The sequence below is a fragment of the Corvus cornix genome, chromosome 2 (genome assembly GCF_000738735.6).
Source record: "Corvus cornix cornix isolate S_Up_H32 chromosome 2, ASM73873v5, whole genome shotgun sequence".
NCBI lineage: Eukaryota > Metazoa > Chordata > Aves > Passeriformes > Corvidae > Corvus > Corvus cornix.
Genome location: NC_046333.1, coordinates 33,718,647 through 33,733,638, shown reverse-complemented (window position 1 = coordinate 33,733,638; position 14,992 = coordinate 33,718,647). Strand labels below are relative to the sequence as shown.

The 14,992-nt window shown below is 47.2% G+C and overlaps 1 protein-coding gene across 1 annotated transcript; it reads left to right on the top strand.

The window, feature by feature from the left end:
• On the top strand, window positions 1-8,309 carry CLEC3B (C-type lectin domain family 3 member B). The gene is made up of 3 exons (XM_010398782.4): window positions 1-290; window positions 4,978-5,076; window positions 6,397-8,309. The coding sequence occupies exons 1-3, from the start codon at window positions 185-187 to the stop codon at window positions 6,795-6,797; spliced, it is 606 nt and encodes a 201-aa protein (XP_010397084.1). The 5' UTR covers window positions 1-184; the 3' UTR covers window positions 6,798-8,309.
• Window positions 8,310-14,992: the final 6,683 nt, after the last annotated feature.

Below are 14,992 nucleotides of genomic sequence, written 5' to 3'. Positions count from 1 at the left end.
TGGGAGGTTTTCAGCCTTGGCCGGAGCCGCCTGACCCCCCCCCCGGGGCCGGGAGGCTGCCGCTGGCCCGGGCTCAGCGGGAGGCTTGCTGGGACAGTCATTCCTGACTCCAGCCGGTGTCCAGGCGGCTGTGTGCGGGCAGAGCGGAGCCACTGCAGCTCCGCTCGGACCAGACGGCAGCGGCATGGCGCTCCGGGGAGCCTGCCTCCTCCTCTGCCTCCTCTCCCTGTCCCAGGTCTCCGGCCAGCAGAACGGCAAAGTCCGGCAAAAACCGGCGGCTGCCAAGAAAGGTAAGGGGCAGCGGCACCTTCCCTGCAAGAAGGACTTGCAGGGCTTGGGGGGGGGTTGCAGTCAGCCCACTCGTTTGGGCATTTAACAGTGCTTTAGTGAAACTTCAGAAAAAGCATCTAAAAACCTAATAAAGTGGTTTCCTCCCACCCTCCTCCGTGGGAATGATTGTGTAGCTCTTCTGTAAAACAATGAGAGTATTGAAACGGTTTTGGTGGGTTCCTAACTTGAATAAATTTGTTGGGACAGCTTGGTCGGAATTTCAGAGGGAACTCATTTTTCATGTTCCCTCTAAGGTTTATCCCAAACTTTTCCTCTACTAAACTCTCCCTTTGTGTAGCCCCCCCTCACCCCCCCATTCATTTTTCAGAAGCAAGGAAGTGGCAGATGACAGACAATTTTGGAGACAAAAGCAGGCAGAAAACATACAATCCTTTAAGCATCAACAAGGTTCTTCATTTAAAAACACTGGCCTCGGGTGTATTTCACACCAGACATGAGCTCTGTCTACTCAGTCTTGACAGACAGCAGTGTACACACAAAGGTGCCTGGGTTTTCTATTCCTTCGTGGGTTTGTTTTTCCTTTTCTTCTCCTGTTTTCCTCCTGTCCCATCCTTTCTCCTTCTGACTCAATGCACATTAAGTACAGGAGAAGGCAGGTGAGGTGAGGAAGCAGCATGTGAGCCTGCCTGCCTGATGTGTCTGACCGCAGTCTCGTGGGCTTGGACCGCTTCTGGCAGGCACTTTCCTGCTTGGAATGAAGTGGGGAGCAAGGAAGAGGGCATCCTTGGAATTCACTTGGCCAGGCTGCTCTCTACACTCACCCAGTGGCTATTTTTGTCAAATTTCATCTTTGAGAAAATTTTGCCTTTTCTCCCATTAGATCTTTCTATGAATTCACAAAATTAACTGCTTATTCTGCAGGACATGGAATAACAGAGAAAACAGTCTGTGACTGTTTTCTAGAGCAAAAAATACCCCCTTGGGCTCACATAGGGCACATACATGCGTTGGACTCACTGGAGGTACTAGGAGAGAGACATTTCTTAGAGAAATCCTGGTTTTCTCTAGGTGTCATTGCAACTGCTGTTTGTAATTGATTAGTGACAAGAAGGTAGGAGAAAAATCACCTTTTTGACAGGAAAATGCGGCTCTGATTTAAAAACTTTTGAGGGGGGTGTCCTGAAAATCAAGCCATTTGGACCAGCTGGTGGCAGGTTTTACTCAGAATTCCTTTTCAAAGGAGAGGTCTTATTTTGTGTGGAGAAAAGGGAAAAACCCAGCAACTTGGCATTTTTGACCAGTCACATCCAGCCCCACAGGGGATCAGCTGCCCTGCTTTCACTGGAAACTTCCAGTATTTCTTGGTTAATATTTTTCAGATTTTTATCAGTGCCAGGGGGTGGGAAAAGAGGGAAAAAAGTGCTAAAAATCCCCTATGAAACTCGTCTTCGCCTCCAGCCCCTCTCCACCTCCAAGCCTGCCTGCCCAGCCACCACAGGGACTAGGGCTCAGCCACTTCTGCTCTGAACAATGGCAGGATGGCCCCATCCCATCCTCATCCAGGCCTCTAGTACCCCGGTCCTGGTTCCACCCCTGCACTTTGCCTGGGAGGGTCAGGCAGGGCAAAGCCACTGGAGGGTTGGGGTGTTTGGCTGGAATTATTTTTTTAATCTGTACAGCCAAACCAAAAATGTTAGAAAAGAAAGCACTGCTTTGAGCCAAGCTTTTTATGTTTCTTTTTCCTTTTTTTTTTTTTTTTTTGGTAATTATTGCTTACATTTGGTTCTGCTTCAGAATGAAAAATGATGCTATTTCAATTTGAGAAAGCCAAACCACAGTATTTAGAAAATGCTGAGACAGCATATTCACTTTTCCTGCTGTTGTGTTTTTCCCCCTCAAATTACTCCCCAGTTATGGTTCCAAATGCAGTAGCTCAGCAAACTCTCCCTGAGCCCCAATGTCTTGGGGCACAGATGGGATTTGCCCTTGTCTGGCAGCTCTGGATGTCTCATCCAAAAGAATGGCCAGGGGAGGAAGGCACAGGCATCCCTGCCAGTGTTGACACCCCATGGCTTGGGGTGCAGGCACCAGCCCCAGAGGGGCTCCCCTTGGTCACAGCCATCATGGGGTGCTGGGGTCACGGAAAGGAGCATCTTTGCATAGCTCTCATATGTATTTCTAAGGTAACTGGAAACAGAAATCGGAGTCCGGATGCTTAAATCAGTGGATAGGGACTAATTTGGGCTTCACTCCTAATGCCACCTACTGCCCAAAATTTCGGTGTACTCTTGTCTGGGTGCTCTTCTCTGAAAACGTCTGTGAATATTTACACTGCTATAAATCCAGTGTGGGTGTGTTCAGTCTCCTCCTTTGATCCAGGGACAGACTGCAATATGGGACCTTACTGTTCCACTTGGTACATTTGAGGAAATGCCTGGTGTCTGAAGAAATGGCCAGAGAGGTTTGATGACAGCTGTTGTGAACCAGAGCAATGCTCATTTCTCTGAGGGACAGCTGTTTGGATCTCCAGGCAAAGCTAAGAAGCCCATATATATATATATATCCAAATTTCATACAGGAATAGTTAAAACATTAAAATTAAGTACAGAGGGATTTGTTTGTTATTCACCATATAATTAGAATGGATGAGAGCTCCCATTTGTAGCTTTAAATACATTTCTGGTCAGGCTTTTAAACCAACAGACTATTGCGTCCCACATCCTTCTGTGAGTCTCCTTTTGATCCTGCCTCTGCCCACACTTAATCCTGCTGCTCACAGTGAGCTGCACAAGGGCCCGCTCCAGCTCCCACGGGAGCATCAGCGTCCTGTACACCAGCTTCCGTCACAGAAAACCCAAACTGTAAACAGGCTTGATCCCAGGCTTCAGGAGATGAGCCTTGAGGAAATGACAGCACCGAGACAAAAACCCATGGCAATAAAACAGACAACACAATGTCTGTTGATGTAGCCATGGTCCTCACTTTATAGCTGAAGGGTGAGTTAACCAGTCCTGGCTCTCCATGAGACACCCCAGTGAATGCACTGCTGCAGGAGCATCTTGTGGCCCAGGATTTGGAAATGAGGTACTGAAAAGGGACTCTAGGTGGTTATCTAGGAGACATGTCACCTCTCATGGCAGGGACCCTCAAGGTGGGAACCCACCTGCAAATCCAGCCGGAACACTGTAAGGAGCTGTCCCAGCAAGAGTCATTGGCAGTGTCCTGCCATGGCCTTTGGATGTTACTTAAACCTTAGAACATTTGTTCTGCTGCAAGACAGGCTTGCATGGAAAAAAACCCCACGATTAATTAGCCATTTCCCACAAAGTGTTTTCATCAAAGGCAGCAAAATAATATCTAGTGCCTCAGTGTTAAGTGAATCCATTAAAATTAACTGAGCAACGAGTAAAGCAGCTTAATGCCCTGCTTCTGATGTGTCTGGCTTTTCATATTCATGGCACCATGTAATCTTGGGTTGGTGGTTTTGGTCCGCATCCAAGCTGCTTCCCCACTTGCCTAGCTTGGTGCCTGAGCTCCTTGGCCCTTAAGGAAGCCCCTCCAACTGCATTCATGGGCAAGCTGTCCCCTTTCCTTTCACCCCATGAGAGCTACTAGATGCTTACGTGAGAACTACTAGAGGCATACAATTGCCTCAATGTCCAGTCTCCCACCACCTTCAAGGTGTAAATGGTCGGTTTGCTCCAGTCTAGGAGAAACCCAAGTACTGATTAAGAACTGGTTGGAGCCATTGCAGAAGCAACACACCTAGCAAGATGTAGGCTTTGGTAGCCAGCTGCACCCAGCTCCCCAGCCAAAGAGGCGTCTTCTCACAGCAGGAGAGCAGCTCTGGACAGTGTTTGGATACCTACACTGGGGGTGATGAAGGTAGAGATGAGGCAGAGGCAGCTGTGATGGTCCAAAGGATGGTGTGGTCGGTGGGCAGAGGCTGGTGCCTGGTGGTGCAGAGGCAGATCTAATGGAGGTACTGCAGCCCTTCCAGCCCCTTCCTGCTGAACATCAGCCTGGTGGGCAAAATGCTTTCCTACCAATCCACCAGTGACAGCGGACAAGAGGTGGGCGCAGCCAGGACTGCATACAAGGAACATCATGTGTTAGGGTGTTTGAGGGAAGCCAGGAGGGTGTGCTGTAAAGACAGATAGAGCATGTTTTTGAGGTATCGGAAAAAAGAAATCCTTTTCATCATTAGCTTCAAGTTGCCCACAAAACACTCATGTGTGACAGGACTTCTGTTCAGGCAGGGCAGCATCAGATGGTATGCTCCTGCATTTTGGGAGCTCGACCCCAATGCAGCACCACCCCAGATGACTGCTCTACACAGGGGTGCCAGAGACAAGCCTGCACCTCGCAGTGCTCATGCATGTGACCTCCTCCCCAGCACTGCAGTGGCAACCCAAAGGGTGAGCCCTGCAGCAGGAAGCCCCGTGGAGTGCACAGCCCCAAAACCTGAACTGGGAAAACAAGTTCGTTATTGATAGCAGAACCAGGCTGTCAAGCAAACGCTCTGATGGATGTGCAAGGGGACACAGGTGCTGTCTTTGTGGATTCCTTTTGTTTAACCTTCTCTGAGGGCAAAGAAACATGGCGTTTTGATGATAGGAACAGATTTGGTTGCCTCCCCTGGGATGAAACCAATATTTGTGCTTTTTCTTTGATTCCTTGCAACAGATGGTGTGAGCCTCAAAATGATTGAAGACCTGAAGGCCATGATTGACAACATCTCTCAGGAGGTTGCTCTACTGAAGGAAAAGCAAGCACTCCAGACAGGTAAAGGGCTTGCTGAAGAACACATGGCTTTTGCTTTGAGAGAGGAGCTGCTCATAAAGTGGCTGCAATTGCTCCACACGTCTTGATGAGACATGCCCAAGCACCCCACAGCAACAAGCCCATCATGGGGAGAGAGGCTGGGGGATCAAAGCAGAGTGTGGGTCTCTGCAATTCCTCCTCAGGCAGTTAATGATGGGAGTTGTGCTGTGTGGGGCCCCCCTCTTCACGTGCTTCCCATTGGTACAGCTATGGATATTCCTGTGGTGCTAAACCAGATGTTCATTTTCCTTTATGAGGCGGAGGGATGGGATTTGGATTAGTCTGTGCTTAAACCAAATGCAGTTTACTCTTTTGTGTGAACCCCAGTGAAATAGCGACCTGGTCTCTGATACATACCATGGTATTGCCCAGGGAACTGCACTGCAGGTCAGTCCTGCTTCATTAAACATACACTGAGGAGAGTCCCAAAGTGTCCATCTTCCAGACATGCCCCATAGTTATTCTGTGCAAACTCCACTGACATCAGTAGGAGTAGGATTTGCAAAACATGAAGCAGAAATGAGATGAAAATGCAAATTAAGGAGAATTTTCTCGTTAAAAGGAACACAAGCAAAATCAAGGCTTTAGTTCCAAGCTCACATTCATTGAGAAGTAATTGGTCTGGATATTAATGTGTGGCTCTGATTAGGTATTGTTTGGCTACAGTACCCAACACTCTCAAGGTTTAGAGCTTAAAGAAAAACAAAATAAATTGATATCCTTAACACTAAAATCAGAGGCAAGTAGTAATTTCCTCTGAAGACCTCAAGCTATGCAAGCACAACGCTTCTGATCAAAGCTTATTAAAAAAGAGTTTTTTTTCATCTTGCATAATTAAGATTATTTAATTGGCATGCAGGCCTTTTCCCAAAACACTCCAACACTTGGCGGTGGCCATGACAAACCTTATTTCCAACAAATTCATCAGAGAAAGAGTAGCATTGACTGGGAAAGAACAAGGCCAGGGCAAGGAGCAGGAGGACCATGCTGTGCCTCTGCTCCAGCAACAGCAGAGCCCAGAGGGTGGCAGGGGCACCCTGAAAATCCATTTTACCCAATGGTTTGTAGAGGGGGAGGGCATGTCCCCATGACTGTGAACTGCCCTGCATGGGAGGGAAAAGGGCCCTTGGAATCCCATGCTGCCAAGGGTCACTGTGCAGCCTAAAAAATTAAGTTTGCAGCCTGGCTACTGGGTTTGCTGCTGCTGCTTCTTCCTGGGCATCATTTTTAAACCAAATTCTCTTTCTGTCTTTTTATTCTGTTCATGTGGTAACCTCTCAGTTTGCCTGAAAGGCACCAAAATTCACCTAAAATGCTTCCTGGCATTTTTGGAGACCAAGACATACCACGAGGCCAGCGAAAACTGCATCTCTCAGGGCGGCACACTCAGCACGCCCCAGAACGGGGAGGAGAACGATGCCCTCTACGACTACATGCGCAAGAGCATCGGCTCGGAGGCCGAGATCTGGCTGGGCCTCAACGACATGGCCGCGGAGGGCAAGTGGGTCGACATGACGGGCAGCCCCATCCGCTACAAGAACTGGGAGACTGAAATCACCACCCAGCCCGACGGTGGCAAGCTGGAAAACTGTGCAGCTCTGTCGGGGACCGCCATCGGCAAGTGGTTCGACAAGAAGTGCCGAGAGCAGCTGCCCTACATCTGCCAGTTCATGATCGTGTAGCGGCGGGGCATCCCCCTGCCTGCCACAGCCTGGATGTACCCTCTGGGCAGCAGGATTATGAAGCTGTAGCTGTGTGTACACGTCCATGCACATCGCACACCCACATGCACGTGTTCCAGTAGAGTCACCCTTTGCAAAGAGAGTTGCCGCGGCTCGCTGTCGGGTTATAGAGTGCTAGAGCATTTCCTTCGGCCACACCCAGCCCTGTGCGCAGCTGCACTGCTCTTCCTAAGGCACGATTTATAGATATATTTTTTTACACAGGAATTTATTAGGACAGCTCAGTTGTTTTGGCACAGTGCAGCAGTCCAGCCTGGCATCCAGCTGCCTCGGTGGCCCAGGGCTGTCACTCTGCAGTGTCCTTTCCCATTTTGCTGAGCTTTCTTGGGACACCAGCATAGCCAGTTTCTGCTTTCTTCTCTTGTTTTGCTTCCCCATAAGCCCTGGCAGCAATCTGTGGGAGCTCCTTGTTCCTCACAGTGTCCCGATTCAGCCTTGTAAGGATCAAGGTCCTGTCTCAATGGGCAGAGGGAGCTACTCCTGCTTTGCATTGAGAGATACCATTGGGTTTATTTGGCATGGTACCAGCTGCTCAAGAGGTTGTCCAACTAGTCGTGTTATGTTCATGAATAACTTGGCAAGTTACAGGCATGTTTGGTCCTTTTCTCACCAGCCAGAAGCCAGTTTCACTGACTTCAGTGGAAGAGCAAGACCCATTGCCAGATATTTGAAAAAAATCCCATCAGAAGCTTTTTTTGTGCTACAGTATTAAGGGGGAAACAGTGATGACTTGGAGCATAGTTAGTCAACTATATTATTGGAAATAGAAGATGTATGTATTACATAAATAACATTAATGTAGTACTGTTAGGGAATATGTTGCTATATAAAAACAACTATGTATTGAAAACAAGCCCCAGGATAACTCACTCCAGCAGCTTAGGAATGACCGGGCCTGTTTATATGATGGGAACCCAGATGAGCTAGTCCAGTCTTTGCTGGTCCAGGTACGGTCCTTGGCAAACATAAATCTGCTAAGCACTGTTTGTGCCAATATATTCATGCCCATCTGAAGGTCTGACCTCAGTGATTTTTTACTGAGAAAAGGTTTAAAGTAAAAAAAAAAACCAAATAAACAGCAATGGTGGGAAAGAAGTGCAGGTCACCCTGGCAGCTTAACAAAGCTTTGCTGGCTGTTGGCTAAAAGGTATCAGTGGTCCTTTGCTGTCCAGTGCTTGGTAATAACCCTTCCAGTTTGGGTCATACACCCTGCACTTCCAGGTTGGAGGTGTCAAGACAGGATCCTGCCCATGGGACAAGATTCCACTTTTGCTGCTTTGTATAAAAGCAGCATGGTGTTAGGTCTTCCAAGATATCAAGTCTGAGCCAAGCTGGAAACACACACACGCACACAAATGCAGAGAGCACGCTTCTGAGGTTGTCATTATTGCCAAACTCTCCACTGTTCAAATGACTATAAAATAAAAATATCTATATAGCTTGCTGAAGGAATGGAGTTGTGTCAGTGTGATTGGAGTGCTTTCTCCTTCTTTTCTTTCTCTTCAGAGCAGCTCCAGGGATCTGTCTGAAGGCTGGAGATAAGACAGAGGGGAAAAGCAGAAAGTGAGAGCCTCCCACCCTGTAATACGCTTTATAGGCTTCTCCCCCTCCTGCCCCATTATCATCCCAGTCACATGCCATACACAAAATACAGGCAAGGAATCCTTTTATAAGAAAATAAGATTTCCCTCCTCCCTTCCCTTGCTGCTGGGAAATTTCATTCTGAAATACAGGCTAACCCAGAAGGGAGGTCCTTCCCTCAGCCCTGTTTGGCAGCAGTAGTGGTGCCGGGAGAGGTGGCATCTCAGATCCCAGTATGGAGCCAGTCCTTCCCAAGCTGCCTCCCACCTCCTCTGCAATGAGCAGAGCTGCAGCAGCACCAAGAGTCCCTCTCCTTCACCCACTGAGGTGGTGATGACTTCCTCCTCCTCCTCTTCCTCCTTCTCTTCCTCCTCTCCAGTGTCCCATGTAGGAGACAAGACCATCCATGTAGAACATGGTGCCTCACACCAGTCTGTGAAGTTTCAACATCTGCAGGACCACATGTGAAATTAGGTCTCTTTTGCACAGCCCTCCAGTGAGCTTTACTTTGGACCCTGCTCCTGACGTTTTCTCTTTGCTGTGGGTCATGGTTACACCCTACAAGCCAGCTTGTCTCAGTACAAATCCTCTAGTTCCTTTGGCAGATGTTCCCTCCATATTTTGAGATACACATGAAGGCAAAGCAGCAATGCTGGAAGTGTTGCTGGCTTTAATCCTGACTGGTCATAAACCACAAGGTCTTAAAACACAAATGTGTGGTCAGAGAAATAAAACAGAGGGCTTTTATGGGGGCCCAGAAACGAAAAAGGAACAGAGTGAAAGCCATGGACCCTGGCAATGCTGAGCTTCAGGGAAGTTGTGGGTGCTGGAGCTGGACCATCTTTGCGTGGAGTGTGAATCTGAAAAACAGCCATGGAGATGGATGCCAAAGGATATTCCCAGAGAGGACATGAAGGAGTCAATCTGTCAAATCTAAAGAATAACAAGTCGCTCTCAGCAGATGTCTTGCTCATATCTCTCTTGCTCTCTATTTTCACAAAGCTAAGCTCCTTCCAGCACCATTCCACATACATGTTTTGCTCTTCTGAAGCTGGGAGGAGCACTGGGAAGGATGGCTTTGCCCCTGCTGTACTTGTTGGATCCAGGATGACAGAACTGACCTTGTCGTTTCAGTGCTACATTTATAAGTTTGATATTTTTCTTACAATCTTCTTCGTACTGTACATTATGAACTAGAAATCTTCTTTGAAAAGCTAAAGAGAAGGAATTTCTAGAAGATTCCTCAGCCTTGCTTACCACAGCAATGTTGTTTTTTGTGTCCCACCATGTGTTTTGTGGTCACAGGGAATGCCAGGATGGAGGGATTGAACAGGGGATTCTGGCTGCCTCCATAGGGAAACTGTCCCGAGCACACATGGTCTATCTGCTGGGGGCCAGGACAGGAATCACTTTTTTGATCTTCCATTAAATCCTTTGGCACTCAAGCCAGAGTGGAACATATGCTGTCCACAAAGTGTGGTCTCAGCCAAAGGCATGCAGACTAATGGAACGAAACCTCAGCTCTTTCCCCCAGGAAAAGGAAATGTGGAGGCGATCATGTCTGAACCAATGTATTGTGATGCCTGCAATCCCTAATGAACCTCATGTTGTTAAAAATAGATGTTGTATAAGACCTTGTGCCACTGATGGCAACGCTCAGCTGCTTGTGGCTCTGTGACACAGCAGAGGAAAGATGAAACATGAAATGTACATGTATTTATATAAACAAAAGAATAAAAGTTACTGGGTGAGCCTACAGGAGTTCCCCCAGCACTATGCCATCCACAGCTGACTTCAACAGAGCTGCACTAACCCACCCCACTGACTGCCCCCAGCACAATTCACCCTGGTCTGAAAGTTCAGGACCTGGTCTAGGTCTTTGCCTGAAGGTCCAAGAAAGGACCAAATGGGTCAGAGTGAAATGGCTAAAACCATAAAACAGGTAATACCTTTCCAAACTCTCCCTCTGCAGGAGGGCCAGAACAGCACAGTAGTCACACACCTCAGCAGCCAGGTTGCTTTTGGCTTCAGTCAGTGAAAGGGCTGGGCAGGCAAAGGTAGGTAAGAATTTGGGAGTTGTGAGCCAAAAGCTTGTTTCAAGCTTTGAACACTTTTGTGGGACTTGGTAGTAATCCTAACAAGAAACCCAACCCCACATGTCTGCTCCTTGTGCGTCTCCACTCAGCCTGGGTGTTACTCAGACCAGAGGTTCTCTCTACATCAGGTGTACCCTCTCCCTGTCATCCTTTGCAAGGAACACCAACAACAACTCTGGCTTTCCATTTCCCCCAACACCTCTGCTCCTGCCTGACACGGAGGGAACACACTTCCCACCTCTGTGGCTGTGGAATGAGACCATTGGTAGAATGAACCTCCAAAGGGAAGGACCTCCTCTGCCCATGAACCACTGAGTCTTGTGATTCCTATAGGCTTTACTGTTTGCTCCTGCTCCTGTGTAAGCACTGACCCCCACTGTCAGTCTCTTCTTTTACAAATAAAATAAAAAGCTAAATTAAAGTTACTTTTCTCCATCTCAGAAACCACCATAGACAGGGAAGAAGTACAGATCTGTGAGACTCAGCAAATAAGGCTAGGCCAAAACACCCCTGGGAGCATAAATATAAACCAGCTTGGGGTGTCACTAAACTAATGGAGAGCATGAAAATAAACTCCCTGGGGATAGAAGATAGAGAGGATATCAGGCTACTGTGTACAAACCAAAACAAACCCAAACCAAAACAACAAAAAAGGTTTATTGCTTTTATATATAGAAGCACCCAGAGGGAGTCCAAAGGTAACAGCTGGAGACTGTTCCAAATACAGCTGAAAACAAATCACAACCATTTTAGCCTCTCAACTGGCAGCCTCTCCACTCTGTCCTGTGCTGTGCAGACAGGTCAGTGTGTGCATCACCTCCCTGTGACCTCCCTATCCTGCTGTGCTGGGGCCTGGGGTCATCCGTGCTGGCAGCAGCCACAAGGCACCCCAGTGCCTGCAGCATCCCTCCAGGAAGGAAAGAAAAACCCAAGATGGTGTGCTGCCAAGAGGTGAAGCCAGCTGCTGATCTCAGAACATGGCTGCTCTCGCCTCAGCCGTGTTAGAAAGCTGGCTCTGAGCCTGGGACAGAGAACACAACACCCAAGACACTTGCCAACCTGGCAATGGAGAATGTGCCTCAAGAAGCTGTGTTTAGAAAACAGTTTGGGAAGCACTGCAGCTTGTAAAAGAAAATGCAGGAGGGGAAATAAAACCTACAACCCCTGCTGCTTTGCAGAAATGCCCCACAGACAGCTTGGTTTCCCACTGCAGTGTCAGTAACTTCTATCACGCCCATTAACAAGGATCCCAAAAGTGAGGTCTCTGACATTCAATAGCTTAATGCTTCTGTGTTTCTCAGGAGCAGTGAGACCACATCTGGAGTGCCAGGTCTAGTTTGGACTCCCCAGTACAGGAGGGACAAGGACCTAGTGAAGTAGAAGGGATTTGGGGAGCTGTTGTGTGAGAGAGAGCGAGAGCTGAGACTGCCCAGCCTGGAGAAGAGAAAGCTCAGGGGATCTTAGCTTAAATGCTTGATGGGGGAGGATAGTGAAGACAGAGGCATGGGTACAAATTGAAATACAAGAAATTCTGCTTAAAGAGAAGAGCACCCTTTTCTCTGCAAGGGTAGTCAGACCCTGACTACCACAGATTGCTGAGAGAGGCTGTGGAGCCTCTACCCTTGGAGGTACTCAAAACCTGACTGGACATGGCCCTGGCCAATGGGACCTTGCTCTGAGCAGGAGGTGTAATCTGGGGATCTTCAGAGGTCCCGTCAACTTCTGTGCAAACACAGCCACTGAGCAAGGGATCCTACCTACATAACCTACTTCTCTTCTACAGTCACAGGAGAAAAACGCGCACTTCAGGAGCAGACAGATGACCTCAGACACCTGTTGGATGAGCTGTCATGTAAAAGCCTTCCTACAGAAAAAGGTTAGCAAGAAAGCCAATAAAATAATCCCTTGTGGGATGTGATTTCCACACTGTAGTGCTGCCAGAGCTCTAGATCCTAACTAGGTCTTGCTGCTCTGCCAACTATGATCAGAAGACAAGAGCTGAAACTTCATTTAGTTATTCAACCAAAAGGAAACCGGAAACTAACTCCACCAAATCACCAAAAAGCAAATGAAATAATTTTTAAAATATTCTATATTCAATCCAAACACACAATTGAGGAGTGCATAGATGGAAGATATGAATCAGCTCAACCGCAGTGACAGATTTGCTTTACTGTTAGAGCAGATTACAGTCCAAGGGCAGCTTGAATTTCATCCAGATTCATGTGCAATGTGGACATTGCTCTGCCACTGGGAAGGCTTTGATCCAAAGCCCCTGAGTGTCAAGCCATGCTGACATGGGGATCCAAACCCCAGGAGATGGGCAATGGTACAGGTCACACCTGCCCCAGCACCAGCACAGAGGTGCTGCAACACACATTTATTGAGGTAGGCTCCCAGACTTTGTTCTATAATACATCAGAGCAGAAAGCCAAACCCCCAAGAGACCTTAAACCAGTCAAATTTTAGGAAACATTCAAGAAATCGCACTGATTATAAACAGGGTTAAACAATTGGTTCCATTGAACTGTGAGAACTTGGAAGGAGCTGCGTGGGTGGGGTGCTGTTTACCTACAGAGTGACCGACAAGTTTTATACACAGCCTGGAAACAAAACTTGCTTTCAAAAAAGAAGAACAACAGTTAGTGTGGTTTGTTCCTAAATTAAAATGTGTGCACCAAAAAATAATGCAAACACAGCAAGTAGTTGAAGTGTATGGCTGGAGAAAGGTAAACAATCCTGAAAGCACAGTACTAGGGAAAAAAACACCTTACAGATAAAATATGGAAAGCTTGAAAGCAGCCAGAAATCATCATTACTGAGAACTTTGCCTTCTTTTAAACATTCATAGGAATTGTTTGCCAGGCCATATGAGTAGCCTATTTTTAAGCCTGCTGAAACTACAGACGTAGGTAGTGTTCACAGCCAGATATAAAACCACCTCATGACTTTGATCAGGTGATCAATGTCCATTAAAAAAGGAGAGCAGACAGCCCTGAAGGCCAAACTGCAGAGAGCAAAGCAAAAACTCAGCCTTTGATTAATGTGCTAATGAGGGAGCTGGGATGACCCTGGAGGTCCCTAGAAAATCTTGGTCTTGAGTCTCAGGAGCTGGCTGCATCAGGTGAGGCAGAGCTCACAGTAGTGACATTGCCATGTGGTCACCATCCTCTTACCTTCCCTGCAGGGCCATCGACACCTTTCCTGCTCTCCTTGCCCTTTCCCAGTGCCCTGAACTCACACTCCTTGGGGATTAAAGTTGATAGCTCCAGAGACAGGGACTTGAAGTTGCATTCAGTTTGGGTAAAAAGTAAGAGAGACGGCTGCAAAGCTCTGGACCTTAAAATCAGGAAATTAAGATATATCAGAATGAGGTGGAATCACCCCAAAAGGAAACACACAGGAAAAATCTCCACCCTCAGAATAAGCCCTAAATTTCAGCTTAATGATTAAAATTAAAATCAATATCTGAGCCTTCAAGAGTGAATGGATGCATTATTCTCATCATCATTTTCTACTTCAAGGTGGCAGGAAGGGAAATGTCTCTCCTTTGTTTTGCTCCTCAGTGCCAGAAAGCCACCAAGTCGTGACCACTGCACCACCTAAAGCACAGTGCGAATTGGTGGAGATGCTTTTACTACAGTCAGTGTTAGTGAAGCAAGTACAGATTGGAAAAAAGTTTAAAAAGCACCTTGGAAAAAGGTTACTGGTGGAGATATGATTCATTGCACCATCCATGGACCTGGGTTATTGTTCTGCACCCTTCCACCTAATTTGGTGTATAATTAGGTGTTACTTATACAAGAGGTCATTCATGTCAAGAGAAGCAGTACTTTCCAGACTAATTTGAGTTTTTCCAACATATATTAATGCTTTCCCAAGTACCTCTCCAGCTACTTGAGACGTCAATTACTTCAAGTACTGCCACTTCATTCAGTGCTGAAGCAGCTTTGTGGCTGCTCTGTGGCGAAACCTGGGGACCTTGCTGTAGCAAACTTGACCCAGCAGCTTTGCTGCATTCCAGGCAGGTTCAGGTGAAGCTAGAGCAAGAGATATATTGTAGACAGAGGTTTATAACCTAACACTGAGAGAACATTCACCAAAAAAATCAGTTTCTGGAGAACTCTATCTTGAACTTCGCTGGTTGCAAATGTGGTGAGAAAGGCAGACAAAGACAGTAGGAAAAGAAAGGAGGGTAATGACAAAACTCCATTTTTCAGTGGTGTTTTGAGCACCTTCATTGATGCATGGTTCAGCCTCTGGAGCCTGAGCTGTCTTAGGTCCAGAAGCGCTACTTTCCCAGACATAAACTGGGCACAGATTCCTTAAACATCGCCCACAAGCTGTATTGGGAAGCGCTCTTACAGAAATTCATAAACTCCTTTCAGCTGAAGCTGTATCTTGTCCTTTAACCTAGATGGGTGACCATAAAAACCCAAGGAGAACATGAGAGAGTTT

What these genes read in the sequence shown, in the direction of transcription:
- CLEC3B (XM_010398782.4), top strand. Translation starts at nt 185, where the DNA reads ATGGCGCTCCGGGGAGCCTGCCTCCTCCTCTGCCTCCTCTCCCTGTCC. An exon ending in ACCGGCGGCTGCCAAGAAAG is followed by an intron (nt 291 to 4,977) that starts GTAAGGGGCAGC and finishes TCCTTGCAACAG; the next exon opens with ATGGTGTGAGCCTCAAAATG. An exon ending in AAAGCAAGCACTCCAGACAG is followed by an intron (nt 5,077 to 6,396) that starts GTAAAGGGCTTG and finishes GTAACCTCTCAG; the next exon opens with TTTGCCTGAAAGGCACCAAA.